We start from the raw sequence: 16,582 nt of genomic DNA, 5'->3' as shown, positions 1-16,582 counted from the left end.
TTATTCAGCCATAAAGAAGAATGTAGTCCTGCCATTTCCAACAATGTAGCAGGCAGAGTCAGTCAGAGAAAGACAAATACCATATGATTTCATTCATATGTGGAATCTATTCATATATGGAATAAAACAAAGGGGAAAAAAAGAGACAAACCAAGAAACAGACTCTTCACTAAAAAGAGGTGGTTTATCAGGTGGAAGATGAGTGGGCAGATGGGTGAAATAGGTGAAGGAGATCAAGAATACACTCATCTTGATGAGCACTGAACAATATATAGAATTGTTGAATCATTATATTATGCACCTGAAAATAATATAACACTGTATGCAAGCTATACTGGAATTAAAATAAAAAAATAAAGTAGACAACTCTTTATGATTTTGGTAGTCTTTGATATTTAATTGGAGCATTTAGTCCATTTACACTTAATGTAATTTCTGTTATATTTTGATTTGTACATATTATTTTACTTTTTGTTTGAACAGGCTGTTTTCTGTCTTACTCTTCTTCCATTCCTTCTTTCTTTTTGGTTGCTAGGATATTTTCAAAAAAATATTTCAGTTCTATTGGCTTTTTAAAATTTACATTTTTTTTTTTTGGTGGTTACTCTAGTGATAAAAATATACATTCCCAACTTTTCACAGTGTGCTTCAAGTTAATAATATAGCACTTCATGTAAAATGTATCTTGAAATGAAAAGGGTTTCCTATTCTTATTATAAGGAAACTAATGTTAGAAAAGTTAAGTGCCATACCTAACATACCTAATACCCATACAATATCTATATTTTGAAGATTAAAACAAACTTATATTCCAAGAATCAGCCCAACTTGGTTTTGATATATATTTCTTTATTTTTTCTGTGTTATATTTGCTAATATTTTAAGGATTTTGCTTCTATATAAGTAAGAAAAATTGGCGTATCAGTCTCTTGCATATAATATTCTTGTCATATTTTCTTATCAAGATTATGTTGAACTCATAAGATGAGTTGAGACCATTTTTCCCAGTTTAGTATCTGGAAGAATTTAAGACATGCATTATATCTTCTCTCCTTCCTTCCTTTCCTTCCTTTCCCTCCATTTTTTTTTTTAAGTAGGCTCCACACTGGGTGTGGAGTATGGGGCTTGAGATCTAGACCTGAAGTAAGATCAAGAGTTAGATGCTTAACTCACTGAACCACCCAGCTGCTCTGAGACTGGCATTGTATCTTTCTTAAGCATTGGTAGACTATTGATGAAGCCATTTGACCTTTAGTTTTCTTTGTGTAAGGTTTGTAAATGTGTATTTAGATTTCTTTAATAGGTTTATGAATATGTAAATTTTGTTTTTTCTTGTGTCAGTATTGATAAGTTCTGTTCCTCATTTCTTCTAAATTTTTAGTGTCATGGTATTTTTATGTGCTTTGTGTGTGAGTGTTGTGTGTGAGTGCATGTGTGTATTTGCGCCTTCTCAGTTTTTTATTAATTTTCTAGAGGCTTATCACTTTTTAAAATCCTTTCATAGAATGATCATTTGTCTTTGTTCCTTTTTATTATATGCTTTTTCACTTAGCATTTTGTATATAATTCTGGTTTTTTATGTATGACTTCTGTATTTTTATTAATTTTTGAAGTAATTTTCTTTATTAGCAGCTTTTCTTTCCTAATACAGGCATTTAAGTCCCCAAAACATGATTTTAGGTGTAGTCCACAAGTTTAATATGCAATATTATTATTGTTTAACTCAAAATATATCCTAATCTCAATTGTGAAATACAAATGTATTCTAATATACTTTAATTTTTATTTTATATATATATTTAAAGATTTTATTTGAGAGAGAGAGAGAGAGAGCGTGGTAGTAGAGGCAGAGAGGGAGAGAGTCCCAAGCAGACTCCACACTAATTGCAAGCCCAACACAGGGCTCGATCCCAGGACCCTGAGATCATGATCTGAGCTGACGGCAGATACTTAACCAATTGAAGTACCCCTTATTCTAATATACTTTAAAGTATATTTCTTCTTTGAAGGATTTTTCTTACTTTATAAATATTTGTGGATTTTCTTCTTTTACTTTTGTTATTTCTAGCTTCTCACATTGAAGAACATATTCTATATGATTTTTATTGAAATGTATTGAGATTTGCTCTATGACTTTGTATGATGCCTTAGTGTAAATATTTCATCTGTGCTTTATTATAATTTTTTTTAAAGATTTTATTTTTTGAGAAAGAGCACACATGTGAGAAAGAGTATGCACAGAATGGGGGCAGAGGGAGAGGGAGAAGTAGACTTCTTGCTAAACAAGGAGCACAGTGCAGGGCTCAATCCAGGGATCCTGAGATCATGACCGGAGCTGAAGGCAGATGCTTAATGGACTGAGCCACCCAAGTGCCTTTCATGTGTACTTTAAATGAAACTGTGTTTTGCAGTAGTATGCAGTTTTTGATTAAATGTTCATTAGGTCACATTTGCTAATCATGTTATTCAAATGTTCTGTATCTTTACTGATTATTTTGATTGTTCTTACTGAGTTATTTCAAAATCTTACCATTGTGATATGAATTTGTCCACTTTTGTTTCAGTAAACTTTTCTTTCTTTGCTTAACAATTTATACTTCTTGTAACTTCCACATGAATTAAGTTTTTAATATCAAGCTTGAAGTGTGTCTTTTTAATTAATTCCATAATTTTTTTTTGCCTCAGAGTCTATTAATATAGCTATATATCAAGTTTCTTTTCATTTTTGTTCACATGGTCTTTTTCATTTTTTTTTACTTACACTTTTTTCTATATCTTGTTTTAAATTTTTTTGTGTGTAAATGACATATTTTATGGACCTGACGATCTTTGTCTTTTAATTGTAATATTTAGTCCCTTCTATGTAATGTGCTTTCTAATATATTTGATTTTAAACCGATTTTATTATTGCTTTTTATTTGTTGTATGTTATCTTTGTTTATTTTCATGTTCTTTTTGCCTACTTTTGGATAGATCATTTTATATTTTTCTTTTATCTCTCTCTTAATAGGAAAGTACTTACACATTGATATATTTTCCTTCTAGTGGTTACCCTAGAGATTATAACAATTTTTAAAAATATTTTATTTACTTATTTGACAGAGAGAGAGCACAAGCAGGGGGAGCTGCAGGCAGGGGAGGGGCAGAGAGAGAGAGAGGGAGGGAGGGAGAGAGAGAGACCCCACTGAGCAGGGAGCCTGATGTGGGGCTCAATCCCAGGATCCTGGGATCATGGCCTGAGCCAAAGGCAGACACTTAAGCAACTGAACCACCTAGGTGCCCCCACACATTTTTGACTTATCAAAAAATCTAACATAAATTAGTACTTTTATTTCCTTTTGAACAGTGGAAGGACATCAGAATATTGTAACTGAGCTGGGCCCTTTCTGGCTCATATACATTTGCTCTCATATCTCTTAGTGCTTTTATTTAATTTCAAGAAGACATTTTAGTTTTGTTCAATAATATTAATATATATTTATATTTTCTATGTATTCACCATTTTTGTTGCTTTTAAGTTTTTCCTGCATCACTGACCATCTACATATAATTTTCCCTGTGCCTGAACACATCCTTTCATTGTTTCCTTTGGCTTTTTGATGAATTTGTTCAGTTTTTGTCTGAAAATATCTTCATCTTTATTCTTAAGTAATATCTGTATTGGGTATAAAACTAGGTTGCTTTTATTTTCTTTAGCATTTTGAAACTATCATTTAAACTATATAGTGTCTTTCATTGTTTTTGCTGCAAGATCAGCTAGTCCAGTTGTTGCTTTTTTGGAAGGTAATTTACATGTTTTCCTTTTGCTACTTTTAAGATGTCTTTTTTTTTTTTTTTTTAGTCTCAAGTTTTGAGCAGTTTTTCTATGAAACACCTACTTGTGGATTGAATATTTATTTATTTATTTATTTATTTATTTATTTATTTATCTGATTGATGTTCTTAGTGGATCTGAAATATATGGCTTGATTTTTTTTAAGTGTTTTTAGAAGTTTTCAGCTTTTATCTCTTCAAATACTTACACCACTCTTTTTCTTTTGTCATTTGGTATTCAGATGGTAGGTAACCATACTCATGTTAAAAACACTATGTTTTTGAGTTTTTCTAATTTTCTCATTTTTTTTCTTTAGGTTTTGATATTTATATAACTTTTCTAAAGTCCTGATTCTTTCCCCTCATAAGTATACCCCAAATACTTTCCCTCAATCTTTAAAACACCTCTGCAAATATTTATTTTTGCTATTTTCATGTATTTTTATGGTTATTCAGAGATTAACCAGCTATTAAGTTTACATAGCTGCCAAAGCAACTAGGCTGAAATTTGAACCCAAATCCAATTGATTAAATATTTCTTGCTCTTCATTTCCTTTATTATGTCTCTTTGTCTATCTTACTTAGTATTTGGAGAATAGCTGTTATTCCAAGTGGTTTGTATATTGATGAATTGTCTTAGTCTATCGTAAAGTAACATTCCGTCATTCCATTTATAATTATTAGATCAACAGAAGTGTACAACTTTATGAGCCAAATATTACTCCCTTAAGGGGTTTATTTTCTACAGGGAAAAAAGAATGTCTATAGTTTATTCTAGTAGAGTATATGCAGAGATAGTTTCCATGGAAAGAAACAAATAAGAAAGTAATGTCCTACCTGACGAGATCAAGAATGAATTCATTGAGTAGATAGAACTTATTGTGGAAGAGATAGCCATGTGAGAATTCTTTTTTACTGTATTTAAGGGTAACGTGTACTGTACATTTGTTTCTTAGTATATATAAAGAAAACCAATACTACTATTTCATGTTGTTTTTCCCTGTAACAAATCTATTTGTACATACTCAAATTTTCACTAATTGGGTAATCATGTAAGCCATAAATTTTGTCTTGAAGCATTTACACAATAATTAAAAAGTTGTTTCTTTTCTCTCAGGTTATTTCATTTTTGGCCGCAGTTTTGCATAAAAAGGGAACTCGTGAAGATATTGAAAACAATATGCCAGAGTTTTTACTAAGAAGTATGAAAAAGGAGCCTCCTTCTTCTACAGCAAAAAAGGTAAGATGTTTAGAAACATAAGGTTCGTAAAGCTGGCATTGGTAAAGTATATGGAAACTTGTAAATAGCACACATCATAGTATGAATTTAAAGCATAGAACTTAGAAACATTATTAAAATATTTGTTTTATAGACCACATTCTTGAAAGATGATCATTTTCATCCTCAAATTGAGTATGATTGACTCTCAAAATGACAAAATACAATTTTGGCTTAAATTTTTTTGGAGTGTTTTAGTCTTTTTCTTGACTGGATTTTTTTGACTTATTTTTATTAACTTGTTAAATTTCCATAAATGTGTATGTGAAGTTAATCAAAGTCCATTGTATTGTTTTTTATTTATGTGACAATGAGAGACCATTACAGATGTAGCTAATAAAGGTACATCACTGATAAAGTTGTTTAGCAGACTAATTACATCCTGAAAATTTGAAACAAATTCTTCTTACATGAGGACCGTTGAAGTTGAAATCAGAGAAACTTTGGTCTAGGTGTGTCTTTGTCTCTTCCCTTGTGACTGAATGCTATTCATGTTTACATTTCAGTTTTCTCCTTTGTAAATACATGTTTATAAATACATATTATATTTATAAATATTATAAATATATATTACTAATACTAATATTTTAGTATTATAAATCTATATTACTCATAAAAATAAGAGATTTCTAATAAAATAATGAAATAGTAAGAAATAAGAAATAAGAATAATAATAAGAAAAAGTATACTTTTCTGTCTTTTATATTCTGAATACCAGGAAACTGGATAGAAATAAAGATGAAGTGATTTTATGAAATCTGTATCTTGTTATGGTAATGAAATTATTTTCTACAAGTCAAGTTTTAAAACACTTTCATCTGTAATAGTCTTATACATAAGATTGCTGAGGCCAGTTTACTAATTTCTATTATTGGAGCAGTTATTGCAAAATTTTGAGATATATTGGCTTATGATATTATTATTACTTTAAAATTTTTATTTTTAGTATTATAAATATGTCCTATGTCAAATTTAATTTGATCCTAAAGAAGTATTATAATTTTTTCTTCTTTTTAAAGCATATTCTTTTTTTTTCACTTGAGCCATTTTATTTTTTTATTTAAGTTCAGTTAATTAACATATCGTGTATTATTAGTTTCAGTGGTAGAGTTCAGAGATTTGTCAGTCTTATATAACATGCAGTGCTCATTACATCATGGGCCTTCCTTAATGTCCATCACCTAGTTACCCGCCCCTTCCCCAACCAACCCTCAGTTTGTTGCCTAGAGTTAAGAGTCTCTTATGGTTTGTCTCCCTCTCTGATTTTGCCTTCTTTTATTTTTCCCTCCCTTCCCATTTATTTATTTATTTATTTATTTTTAAAATGATTTTCTAATAGACTTAAATGAGGATTTTTTTTTTTGAGATTTTATTTATTTATTTGAGAGAACAGCAAGAGAGAGAGAGCACAAGTGGGGTAAGGGGCAGAGGAAGAAGCAGACTCCCCACTGAGCAGGGAGTCCAAAGTGGGGCTCCATCCCGGGACTCTAGGATCATTACCCTATCCAAAGGCAGATGCTTCACCGGCTGTGCCACCCAGGTGCCTCTCCCTTTCTGTCTAAAACACATTCTTTTTTTTTTTTTTTAATAATAAATTTATTTTTTAATGGTGTTCAATTTGCCAACATACAGAATAACACCCAGTGCTCATCCCGTCAAGTGCCCCCCTCTGCCTGCCACCCAGTCACCCCCACCCCCTGCCCTCCTCCCCTTCCACCACCCCTAGTTCGTTTCCCAGAGTTAGGAGTCTTCCATGTTCTGTCTCCCTTTCTGATATTTCCCACTTATTTTACCTCCTTTCCCCTTTATTCCCTTTCACTATTATTTATATTCCCCAAATGAATGAGACCATATAATTTTTGTCCTTCTCCGATTGACTTATTTCACTCAGCATAATACCCTCCAGTTCCATCCACGTCGAAGCAAATGGTGGGTATCTGTCATTTCTAATGTCTGAGTAATATTCCATTGTATACATAAACCACATCTTCTTTATCCATTCCTCTTTCGATGGACACCGAGGCTCCTTCCACAGTTTGGCTATTGTGGACATTGCTGTTATAAACATTGGGGTGCAGGTGTCCCGGCGTTTCATTGCATCTGTATCTTTGGTGTAAATCCCCAGCAGTGCAATTGCTAGGTCGTAGGGCAGATCTATTTTTAACTCTTTGAGGAACCTCCACACAGTTTTCCAGAGTGGCTGCACCAGTTCACATTCCCACCAACAGTGCAAGAGGGTTCCTCTTTCTCCACATCCTCTCCAACATTTGTGGTTTCCTGCCTGGTTAATTTTCCACATTCTCGCTGGTGTGAGGTGGTATCTCATGGTGGTTTTGATGTGGATTTCCCTGATGGCAAGTGATGTGGAAAATTTTCTCATGTGCTTGTTGGCCATGTCTGTGTCTTCCTCTGTGAGATTTCTGTTCATGTCTTTTGCCCATTTCATGATTGGATTGTTTGTTTCTTTGGTGTTGAGTTTAATAAGTTCTTTACAGATCTTGGAAACTAGCCCTTTATCTGATACATCATTTGCAAATATCTTCTCCCATTCTGTAGGTTGTCTTTTAGTTTTGTTGACTGTATCCTTTGCTGTGCAAAAGCTTCTTATCTTGATGAAGTCCCAATAGTTCATTTTTGCTTTTGTTTCTTTTGCCTTCATGGATGTATCTTGGAAGAAGTTACTGTGGCCGAGTTCAAAAAGGGTGTTGCCTATGTTCTCCTCTAGGATTTTGATGGAATCTTGTCTCACATTTAGATCTTTCATCCATTTTGAGTTTATCTTTGTGTATGGTGCAAGAGTGGTCTAGTTTCATTCTTCTGCATGTGGAAGTCCAATTTTCCCAGCACCATTTATTGAAGAGACTTTCTTCCAGTGGATAGTCTTTCCTCCTTTGTCAAATATTAGTTGACCATAAAGTTGAGGGTCCACTTCTGGATTCTTTATTCTGTTCCATTGATCTATGTGTCTGTTTTTGTGCCAGTAGCACACTGTCTTGATGACCACAGCTTTGTAGTACAACCTGAAATCTGGCATTGTGATGCCCCCAGCTCTGGTTTTCTTTTTTAAAATTCCCCTGGCTATTTGGGGTCTTTTCTGATTCCACACAAATCTTAAAATAATTTCTTTTAACTCTCTGAAGAAAGTCCATGGTATTTTGATAGGGATTGCATGAAACGTGTAAATTGCCCTGGGTAACATTGACATTTTCACAATATTAATTCTGCCAATCCATGAGCATGGAATATTTTTCCATCACTTTGTGTCTTCCTCAATTTCTTTAAGAAGTGTTCTATAGTTTTTAGGGTAAAGATCCTTTACCTATTTGGTTCGGTTTATTCCTAGGTATCTTATGCTTTTGGGTGCAATTGTAAATGGGATTGACTCCTTAATTTCTCTTTCTTAAGTCTCATTGTTAGTGTATAGAAATGCCACTGACAAAAAAAAAAAAAAAAAAAAAGAAATGCCACTGACTTCTGGGCATTAATTTTGTATCCTGCCACACTGCCAAATTGCTGTATGAGTTCTAGCAATCTTGGGGTGGAGTCTTTTGGGTTTTCTATGTAGAGTATCATGTCATCAGTGAAGAGGGAGAGTTTGACTTCTTTGCCAATTTGAATGCCTTTTATGTCTTTTTGTTGTCTGATTGCTGAGGCTAGGACTTCTAGTACTATGTTGAATAGCAGTGGTGACAGTGGACATCCCTGTCTTGTTCCTGATCTTAGGGGAAAGGCTCCCAGTGCTTCCCCATTGAGAATGATATTTGCTGTGGGCTTTTCGTAGATGGCTTTTAACCTGTTGAGGAACGTTCCTTCTATCCCTACACTCTGAAGAGTTTTGATCAGGAATGGATCCTGTATTTTGTCAAATGCTTTCTCTGCATCTATTGAGAGGATCATATGGTTCTTGTTTTTTTTCTTGCTGATATGATGAATCACATTGATTGTTTTATGAGCGTTGAACCAGCCTTGCATCCCGGGAATAAATCCTACTTGGTTATGGTGAATAATCTTCTTAATGTACTGCTGGATCCTATTGGCTAGTTAGTATCTTTTTTTTTTTTTTTTTTAATTTATTTATGATAGTCACAGAGAGAGAGAGAGAGAGGGGCAGAGACACAGGCAGAGGGAGAAGCAGGCTCCATGCACCGGGAGCCCGACGTGGGATTCGATCCCGGGTCTCCAGGATCGCGCCCTGGGCCAAAGGCAGGCGCCAAACCGCTGCGCCACCCAGGGATCCCCGGCTAGTTAGTATCTTGTTGAGAATTTTTGCATCCATGTTCATCAGGGATATTGGTCTATAATTCTCCTTTTTGGTGGGGTCTTTGTCTGGTTTTGGAATTAAGGTGATGCTGGCCTCATAGAACGAATTTGGAAGTACTCCATCTCTTTCTATCTTTCCAAACAGCTTTAGTAGAATAGGTATGGTTTCTTCTTTAAACTTTTGATAGAATTCCCCAGGGAAGCCATCTGGCCCTGGACTTTTGTGTCTTGGGAGGTTTTTGATGACTGCTTCAATTTCCTCCCTGGTTATTGGCCTGTTCAGGTTTTCTATTTCTTCCAGTTCCAGTTTCGGTAGTTTATGGTCTTCCAGAAATGGGTCCATTTCTTCTAGATTGCCTAATTTATTGGCGTATAGCTGCACATAATAGGTTTTTAAAATCGTTTGTATTTCCTTGGTGTTGGTAGTGATCTCTCCTTTAAAGCACATTCTTAATGTGTCTTTAAATCTTTCAGAGTTCAAGTACTATTTGTAGTCCATTTTTCAATTGTATTTGATTCTAAATATCAGTGCAGAATTTATGAATATCTTATGTCAGTTATGATAACCAACAGCAGAGAAAACAGAATGGAAAAGTAATACTTTAAATATTTAAAGATATTTATAATATATATTATTTACATTTATATATTTATGTAGGTACACATGCATATATATGTGTAATTCATTGCTGTGATACACACTATTTTTCTATCTCCTTCAGTTCAATTCTTAATTATTTTTAATCTTTCTTATATTCTAATAAATTTCACTAGAGTTGTATATGTTTTTTGGAGTACTACTTTGGCTGCATTCCATAATTTTCGTTAGGTGGTCTTTTCATTATTTCCTAAATTATTTGTGACTCTATAGTTTTTCTCTTTCACTCAAGAGCTATTTAAGGTGAAGTTTAAAATTTCCAAGTGAATATATATTATTGAGGGATGGAGAATGATGGGAGTATTTAGCCTTTTTTGTTGATTTCTACTTTTGTGTTCAGATAATACAGGTTTAATATTTGTGTGTGTGTGTGTGGGGGGCTAAATCCAATTTCAGGTGTTTTTAATGCTGTGATGTCCATAGTTGTAGTTATTTTAAAATTCATGCAATATTTTGTGCATTCTATTTTATTATGGCCACATAGTTCTACATATATCTGTTTAATCAAGGTTGTTATTTGTATTGTTAAAACTCTTAATACCGTTTTGTTTTGGGTTTGGTCTGTTTGAGCAATTAGATCTTGAGAGAAATATATTAAATTTTCCTGCTTTGTCTTTCAGCTTTCTCATTTCTTCTTGTGTTTGTACCACTTTTTGCTTGTTTAACAACTTCAGTTGTTTCAAGAGTTTTATATACTTTTATATTGCTGTCATGTTGGACTGATAGTTTATGTGTGTAGAATTCTAAGTTAAAAATTTTCTCTTAAACATAACCAAAATAATTTTATTTTCTTCTGTCACTCCGTATTGTAGATGAGGTTCCAGTACTGAACTAGTTTTCTCCTTGGAAAGCAAACTTTCTTTTTGTTTCAAAGTGTATAGGACTTTTTCTTCAACCTTGAAATTTAGAAATTTCCTCAGCTGCAACACTCATTATGAATTTTGAAGAAGTTCTCCTGCTTTGGAAAAATATACACAGTACTTTATATAGGGGAAATGGAGTGCTGCTTCTCTGAAGTAGATGATTGGCATAATTGTTTCTCCTTTAATTAATTACTCTGCCATTACTTTTCATTGTTTTCTTAATTTCCTTTTCTGATAATTCTTGCTAATGTGTAGAAACAATTGATTTTTGTATATTGATTTTGTGTTCTGCATATTTACTGAATTTATTTTTACTGAGTTCTAAGAGGTTTTTGTTTTTATGGCATCTTTAGGATTTTCTACATGTAATGTCATGCCATCTGCAAACAGACAGTTTTACTTCCTCCTTTCCAATTTGAGTGTCTTTTATTTCTTTTTCTTACCTAATTGCTTCGACTAGGACTTCGAGCACTATGTTGAATAAAGTGGGTAAGAATAGGCATCTTTGTCTTGTTACTGATCTTAGAGGAAAAGTACTCAGCTTTTGTCTAGTGAGTGTGATGTTAACTGTGGGTTTGTCATATATAGTCTTTATTATATTGAAGTATAGATTCTCTATGTCCAATTTACTGAGAGTTTTTATCATAAAAGAATGTTGAATTTTGTCAAATGCTTTTTTTGCATCTATCAAGATATTCTTATCCTTTGTTTTGTTAATGCAATGTATCACATTTATTGATTTGCATTTGTTGAACTATCAGTGCATCTCAGAAATAAGTCCCACTTTGATCATGATGTATGGTCCTTTTATTTTTTTTTTATTTTTTTTATGGTCCTTTTAATGTACTGTTGAGTTTAATATTTTGTTGAAGATTTTTGTATCTATATTTATTAGGGATATTTGCCTGTAATTTTCTTTTCTTGTGATACTCTTGTCTTTGATATCCGAATAACATTGGCCTTGAAAAATGAGTTTGGGATTGTTGAGAAGGATTGACATTACTTCTTCAGATGTTTGGTAGAATTCACTAGTAATGCTGTCTGGCCCTGGAGTTTGCTGTGCTGGTAAGTTTTTGGTTACTGATTCAGTGTCTTTACTAGTAGTTTGTTCAGATCTTCTTTCTTCGTGATTCAGTCTTGTTGGGTTATATTTTTCTGGGATTTTTTCCATTTCTTCTAGGTTATCTAATTTCTTCATATATAATTGTATAATTTCATATGATCCTTTGTATTTCTGTGTTGTCAGTTGTAATGTCTCCTGTTTCACTAATTTTATTTGAGTGTTCTTTTTTTCTTATTCTAGCTAAAGTTTTGCCAATTTTGTTTATCTGCTCAGAGAACCAGCTCTTAATTTCAGTGATCTTTTCTGAAGATTTAATTCACTTCTGTTCTGATCTTGGTGATTGCCTTCTTCTACTAACTTTGGGCTTAATTTCCTCTTCTTTTTTTAAAGATTTATTTATTTTAGAGAGAGGGAGTGTGCACAAACGGGGGTAGGAGGGGCAGAGGGGGGAGAGAGAGTTCCAAGCAGACTCCACACTGAGTGCGAAGCCTGAGAAGGGCTGGATCTGATGAACCTGAGATCACAACCTGATCAAAACCAAAAATTGGATGCTCAACTGACTGTGCACCCAGGCATACCCCGTTCTTCTTTTCATAGTTTCTTGAAGTGTGTAAGTTAGGTTTATTTGCATTTTTTTTCCTCAGTGTTGGTTTTTATCACTAAATTTTTCTTTTTAGAACTCCTGCTTCATCCCATAAGTTTTGGTATGTTGTGTTTCAATTTTTATTTGTCTCAAGATATTTTTTGATTTTTCTTTTGATTCTTTGACCCCTTTGGTTGTCAGGAACTTCTTGTTTAATATCCACATAGATGTGGATTTTTCAGTTTTCCTCTTGTTATGAATTACTAGTTTCATACCATTGTCAGAAAACATGTTTGATATGATTTAAAGCACACATTTATTAAGACTTGTTTTGTGGCCTAACATACTACCTGTCCTAGGAAAAGTTCCATATGTGCTTGAGAAGAATATACATTCTGCAGCTATTAGATGAAATGTTGTGTGTCTGTCTCTTAGGTCCATCTGCTCCTGTGTCGTTTAAGTCTGGTGTTTTCTTTATTGATTTCCTGTCGGATGATCTATCCATTGTTGAAAGTAGGGTGTTGAAGTCCCCTATTATTATTATATTGCTGTCATTTTCTCTCTTCATATCTGTTAATATTTACTTTATATAGTTAAATGTTTTGATATGGGTATAATATTTACAGTTGTTATATTCTGTTAATAAATTGACCCCTTTTTATGATCTGAGGACCTTCTTTGTCTCTTGTTACAGTGTTTGTCTATTTCTAGAAAAATTCACTGTGTTTTTTGGGGAAATTTTCTCTTACATAGAGGATAGATTCTTGTTACTCAAGTATGTCAGTTTTCTTCTACGTTTACACATTTCTTGTTATCTGGCAGTACCACTTCCAAGCATTTTACACTATTGTGGATTTATTTTTGTATTTGTTCTTTTGTTTCAGTTGGCATCAATAAATACATTTGTTTAATTTATCATTTGAACTGGAATTTCATAAAGCTTTTAATGAGATTACAAGTGACATCCTAAATTATTCCCCTGAAGGAAATTCAGACAAGTAGCTTTTTTTTGTGTTATAAAATTCTTAAAAGATAAATTTGTATTGGACCAGTTAAAATTTTGTGCATTTTTAAAAGATAGTCTATGAAAAAGCTAGGAAATAAATAAATTCCTTTATATTTATTATGCTAATGCGAGAAAAGCAATGGAATCCTGAAAAATTAATGTTGGATCTTCTTGAAAAAAATCCTTTTAATGAGTCAAATGTTACAAATTAAGGAGTGGTGGATTTTAGGTATGTGTGTGTGATATGATACATCTCATATACATTTTGAAACTTTTTAAGTGTGAATAAATCATCTAAGAATTCATGAAATAGATGTTTCCTGCCAAGAATAAATTCCTAAAGGAAAAGACATAAAGTATGCATTTCAATATTAATTCTTGGAATGAGTCTTTAGATTTAGGCTATTAGGATTGGAATTCAATCTTTAAGAAAATCAAAGTAAATTAATTTTAAATATTGCTGTCTCATATGATAAATCTTTAGATAGTCTATGAAAATTCATAATCAGTATTAATGTAGAGGAGAATTTTTCTAGTTATAACGGTATGAGAAGTGGTTTCAGTGGTGATTGAACAAAAATATGTTTCGAGTATTTTATTTACTATATACACTATTTTAGTTTCTTTTTTTTTTTTCTTCAAGATTTTATTTATTTATTCATGAGAGACACAAAAAGGGAGGAGAAGCAGGCTCCATGCAAGGAGCCTGATGCAGGACTCAATCCCAGGAATCCAGAATCACGCCCTGAGCCAAAGGCAGATACTCAACTGCTGAGCCACCCAGGCGTCCCCTATTTTAGTTTCTGATGTATACCAAAAGGATTATCTTGCAAATAATGCTGCTGTGAAAATCTTCTTGCATATATCTTGCAACTTTTGCCATCCTAACTATAGGATAAATTCTTGATATTGGAATCACACTGTCTGTGGTACTGAAATTATGGGTATATTACAATTAACAGCTACAGTCAAATTGCCTTTCAAGTGCTTGTGCCAATTTGTATTCTCACCAAGAGTGTAAAATTCTGTTTCCCACCTTTTCATTTATCCTAGGAGTTAACAAACATAAATTATATCAGAGATGTAGAAAAATTAGATCTTGCTTTGATTTCTGTTGCTTTAATTATGAAGTTGAGTATCTTTTTAGAATCTTAAAAGACTTTTAATAGCTTTTTAAAACATCAAGTTCCAGTTTTAATCATATTTCTTAATAGTCCTTAATCATATGTTCTATATACTAATCTTTTGTCCATTTTATATTCTGTAAATATTTCTTTCCTACTTTTACAAAGTCAGTGTTTGACTTATTTATTATATATATATATTTTTAAATTTGGGTAGTTAAATATGTCTATGTTAATAGCTTCTGGGTTTTATGCCTGCCTAGAAAAGTTTTTTGTACCTAAGATTGTAGTTCACCCATGATTCTTTTATACTGTATATGTCTTTATTTTATAACTTTATATCTCTGTGTTAGCCTGAATTTATTCTGCTATGAGGAGTGATCTAGTAGTACAGCTTTATTTTTTTTTCAAATGGTTAGCCAATTATTTTAATTGTCATTTATTGAATACCCAATTTTTCACAATGATTTGAAGGGTCACTTTTGAGTAAAATGAAACTCATTTGTATATGTCTGGGTATATTTCTGGATGTATTATTTCTGTCCTGTTGGTTTATTCATTTCTCTTTTAGTGCTAACCAGTTCAAATTTTTTTGGCTTTATAATATGTTTTAATGTTTGGTAAGACTAGTTTGTCTTCAAATTTTCTTAGTTTTCTCGTAAAAACATATTGATATTTTAGTTGGTATTCTCTATGGAGAATAAACATCTACATACTGTAAATACTGCATATACAAAAATAGTTGTATCATTTGCTTAAATCTTATTGTATACCCTTCAGAGTTTCTAGCTTTCTTTATATGACCTAGTTTCTTGTTTATTAAGTTTAACTAGGTATTCTTTCTTTTTTGGTTGCTATGCAAATGGTAATGTTTTTATATATCTTAAAGCCACATGCTTGTCCAGGCTCTTTAAAAACTATTAATGACATATTTTATTAGTTTCAGGTGTGCAAATAATGATTTGATATTTGTGCACATTATAAAATGATCACCACAGTAAATAAGTCTATCACCATACATAGAAAAAAATTTTTCTTTTTTTTCTTGTAATGAAGACTTTTAAGATCTACTGTATTAGCAACTTTAAAATATGCAATATAGTACCCACTGTAGTCACCATGGCATGCATTGTATCTTCATGAATTATTTATTTTATAACTGGATGCTTGTGCTTTTTTTTTTTTTTTTTTTTTTAGATTTTATTTATTTATTTATGAGAGACACACAGAGAGAGAGGCAGAGACACAGGCAGAGGGAGAAGCAGGCTCCATGCAGGGAGCTCAATGTGGGACTCGATCCCAGGACTCCAGGATCATGCCCTGGGCCGAAGGCAGGCGCTAAACTGCTAGGCCACCCAGGGTTCCCCGATGCTTGTACTTTTTTGACCTCTTTCACCTATGTCACATACCACTGGTCTGCCTGGCTATGTTCTTTGTAGCTATGAACTTGATTGTTTTGGTTTATTTTGTATATTCTACATATAAGTGAAATCAAATGATATTTCTCTTTCTTGATCTGACTTGTTTCAGTTAACATAATGCCCTTAAGGTCCATCCATGTTACCACAAATGGCAAGATTTCATTCTTTTTTATGGCTGAATAGTATTCTATGTATGTGGGTAGGTGGGTTGGTGTGATATATGTATCTTCTTTATCATCCATCAGTGGATACTTAGGTTGTTTCCATATCTTGTCTATTGTAAATAATACTGCAGTGAATATGAGAGTACATATATCTTTTCAGATTAGTGTTTTTGTTTTCTTCAGATAAATATGCAGAAGTGAAAGTATAGGATCATAGTTTTATTTTTAATTTTTTGTTTTTAATAGTGAATGCACTAAAATTCCTACTGATAGTGCATAAAGCCGAAATCAGGAGTCAGCCACTCAACTGACCGAACCACCCAGGCACCCTTTCTATAGTTTATTTT

At 32.7% G+C, this 16,582-nt stretch overlaps 1 protein-coding gene across 5 annotated transcripts in view; it reads left to right on the top strand.

Annotated features, from left to right (window-relative positions):
• The window catches only part of ERCC6L2 (ERCC excision repair 6 like 2), a 161,059-nt gene that overhangs the window by 56,323 nt on the left and 88,154 nt on the right, over positions 1-16,582 (top strand). For all 5 annotated transcript variants that reach the window (XM_049115792.1, XM_049115790.1, XM_049115795.1 and 2 more), the window contains one exon: positions 4,931-5,053. In XM_049115792.1, coding sequence (XP_048971749.1) covers positions 4,931-5,053 — 123 coding nt within the window. The remainder of the gene's footprint in view (positions 1-4,930; positions 5,054-16,582) is intronic.

This window comes from Canis lupus, chromosome 1, assembly GCF_003254725.2.
Source record: "Canis lupus dingo isolate Sandy chromosome 1, ASM325472v2, whole genome shotgun sequence".
NCBI classification, from domain to species: Eukaryota; Metazoa; Chordata; class Mammalia; order Carnivora; family Canidae; genus Canis; species Canis lupus.
Note: the sequence above shows the minus strand (reverse complement) of the source record. Positions and strands in the feature narration are given on the sequence as shown.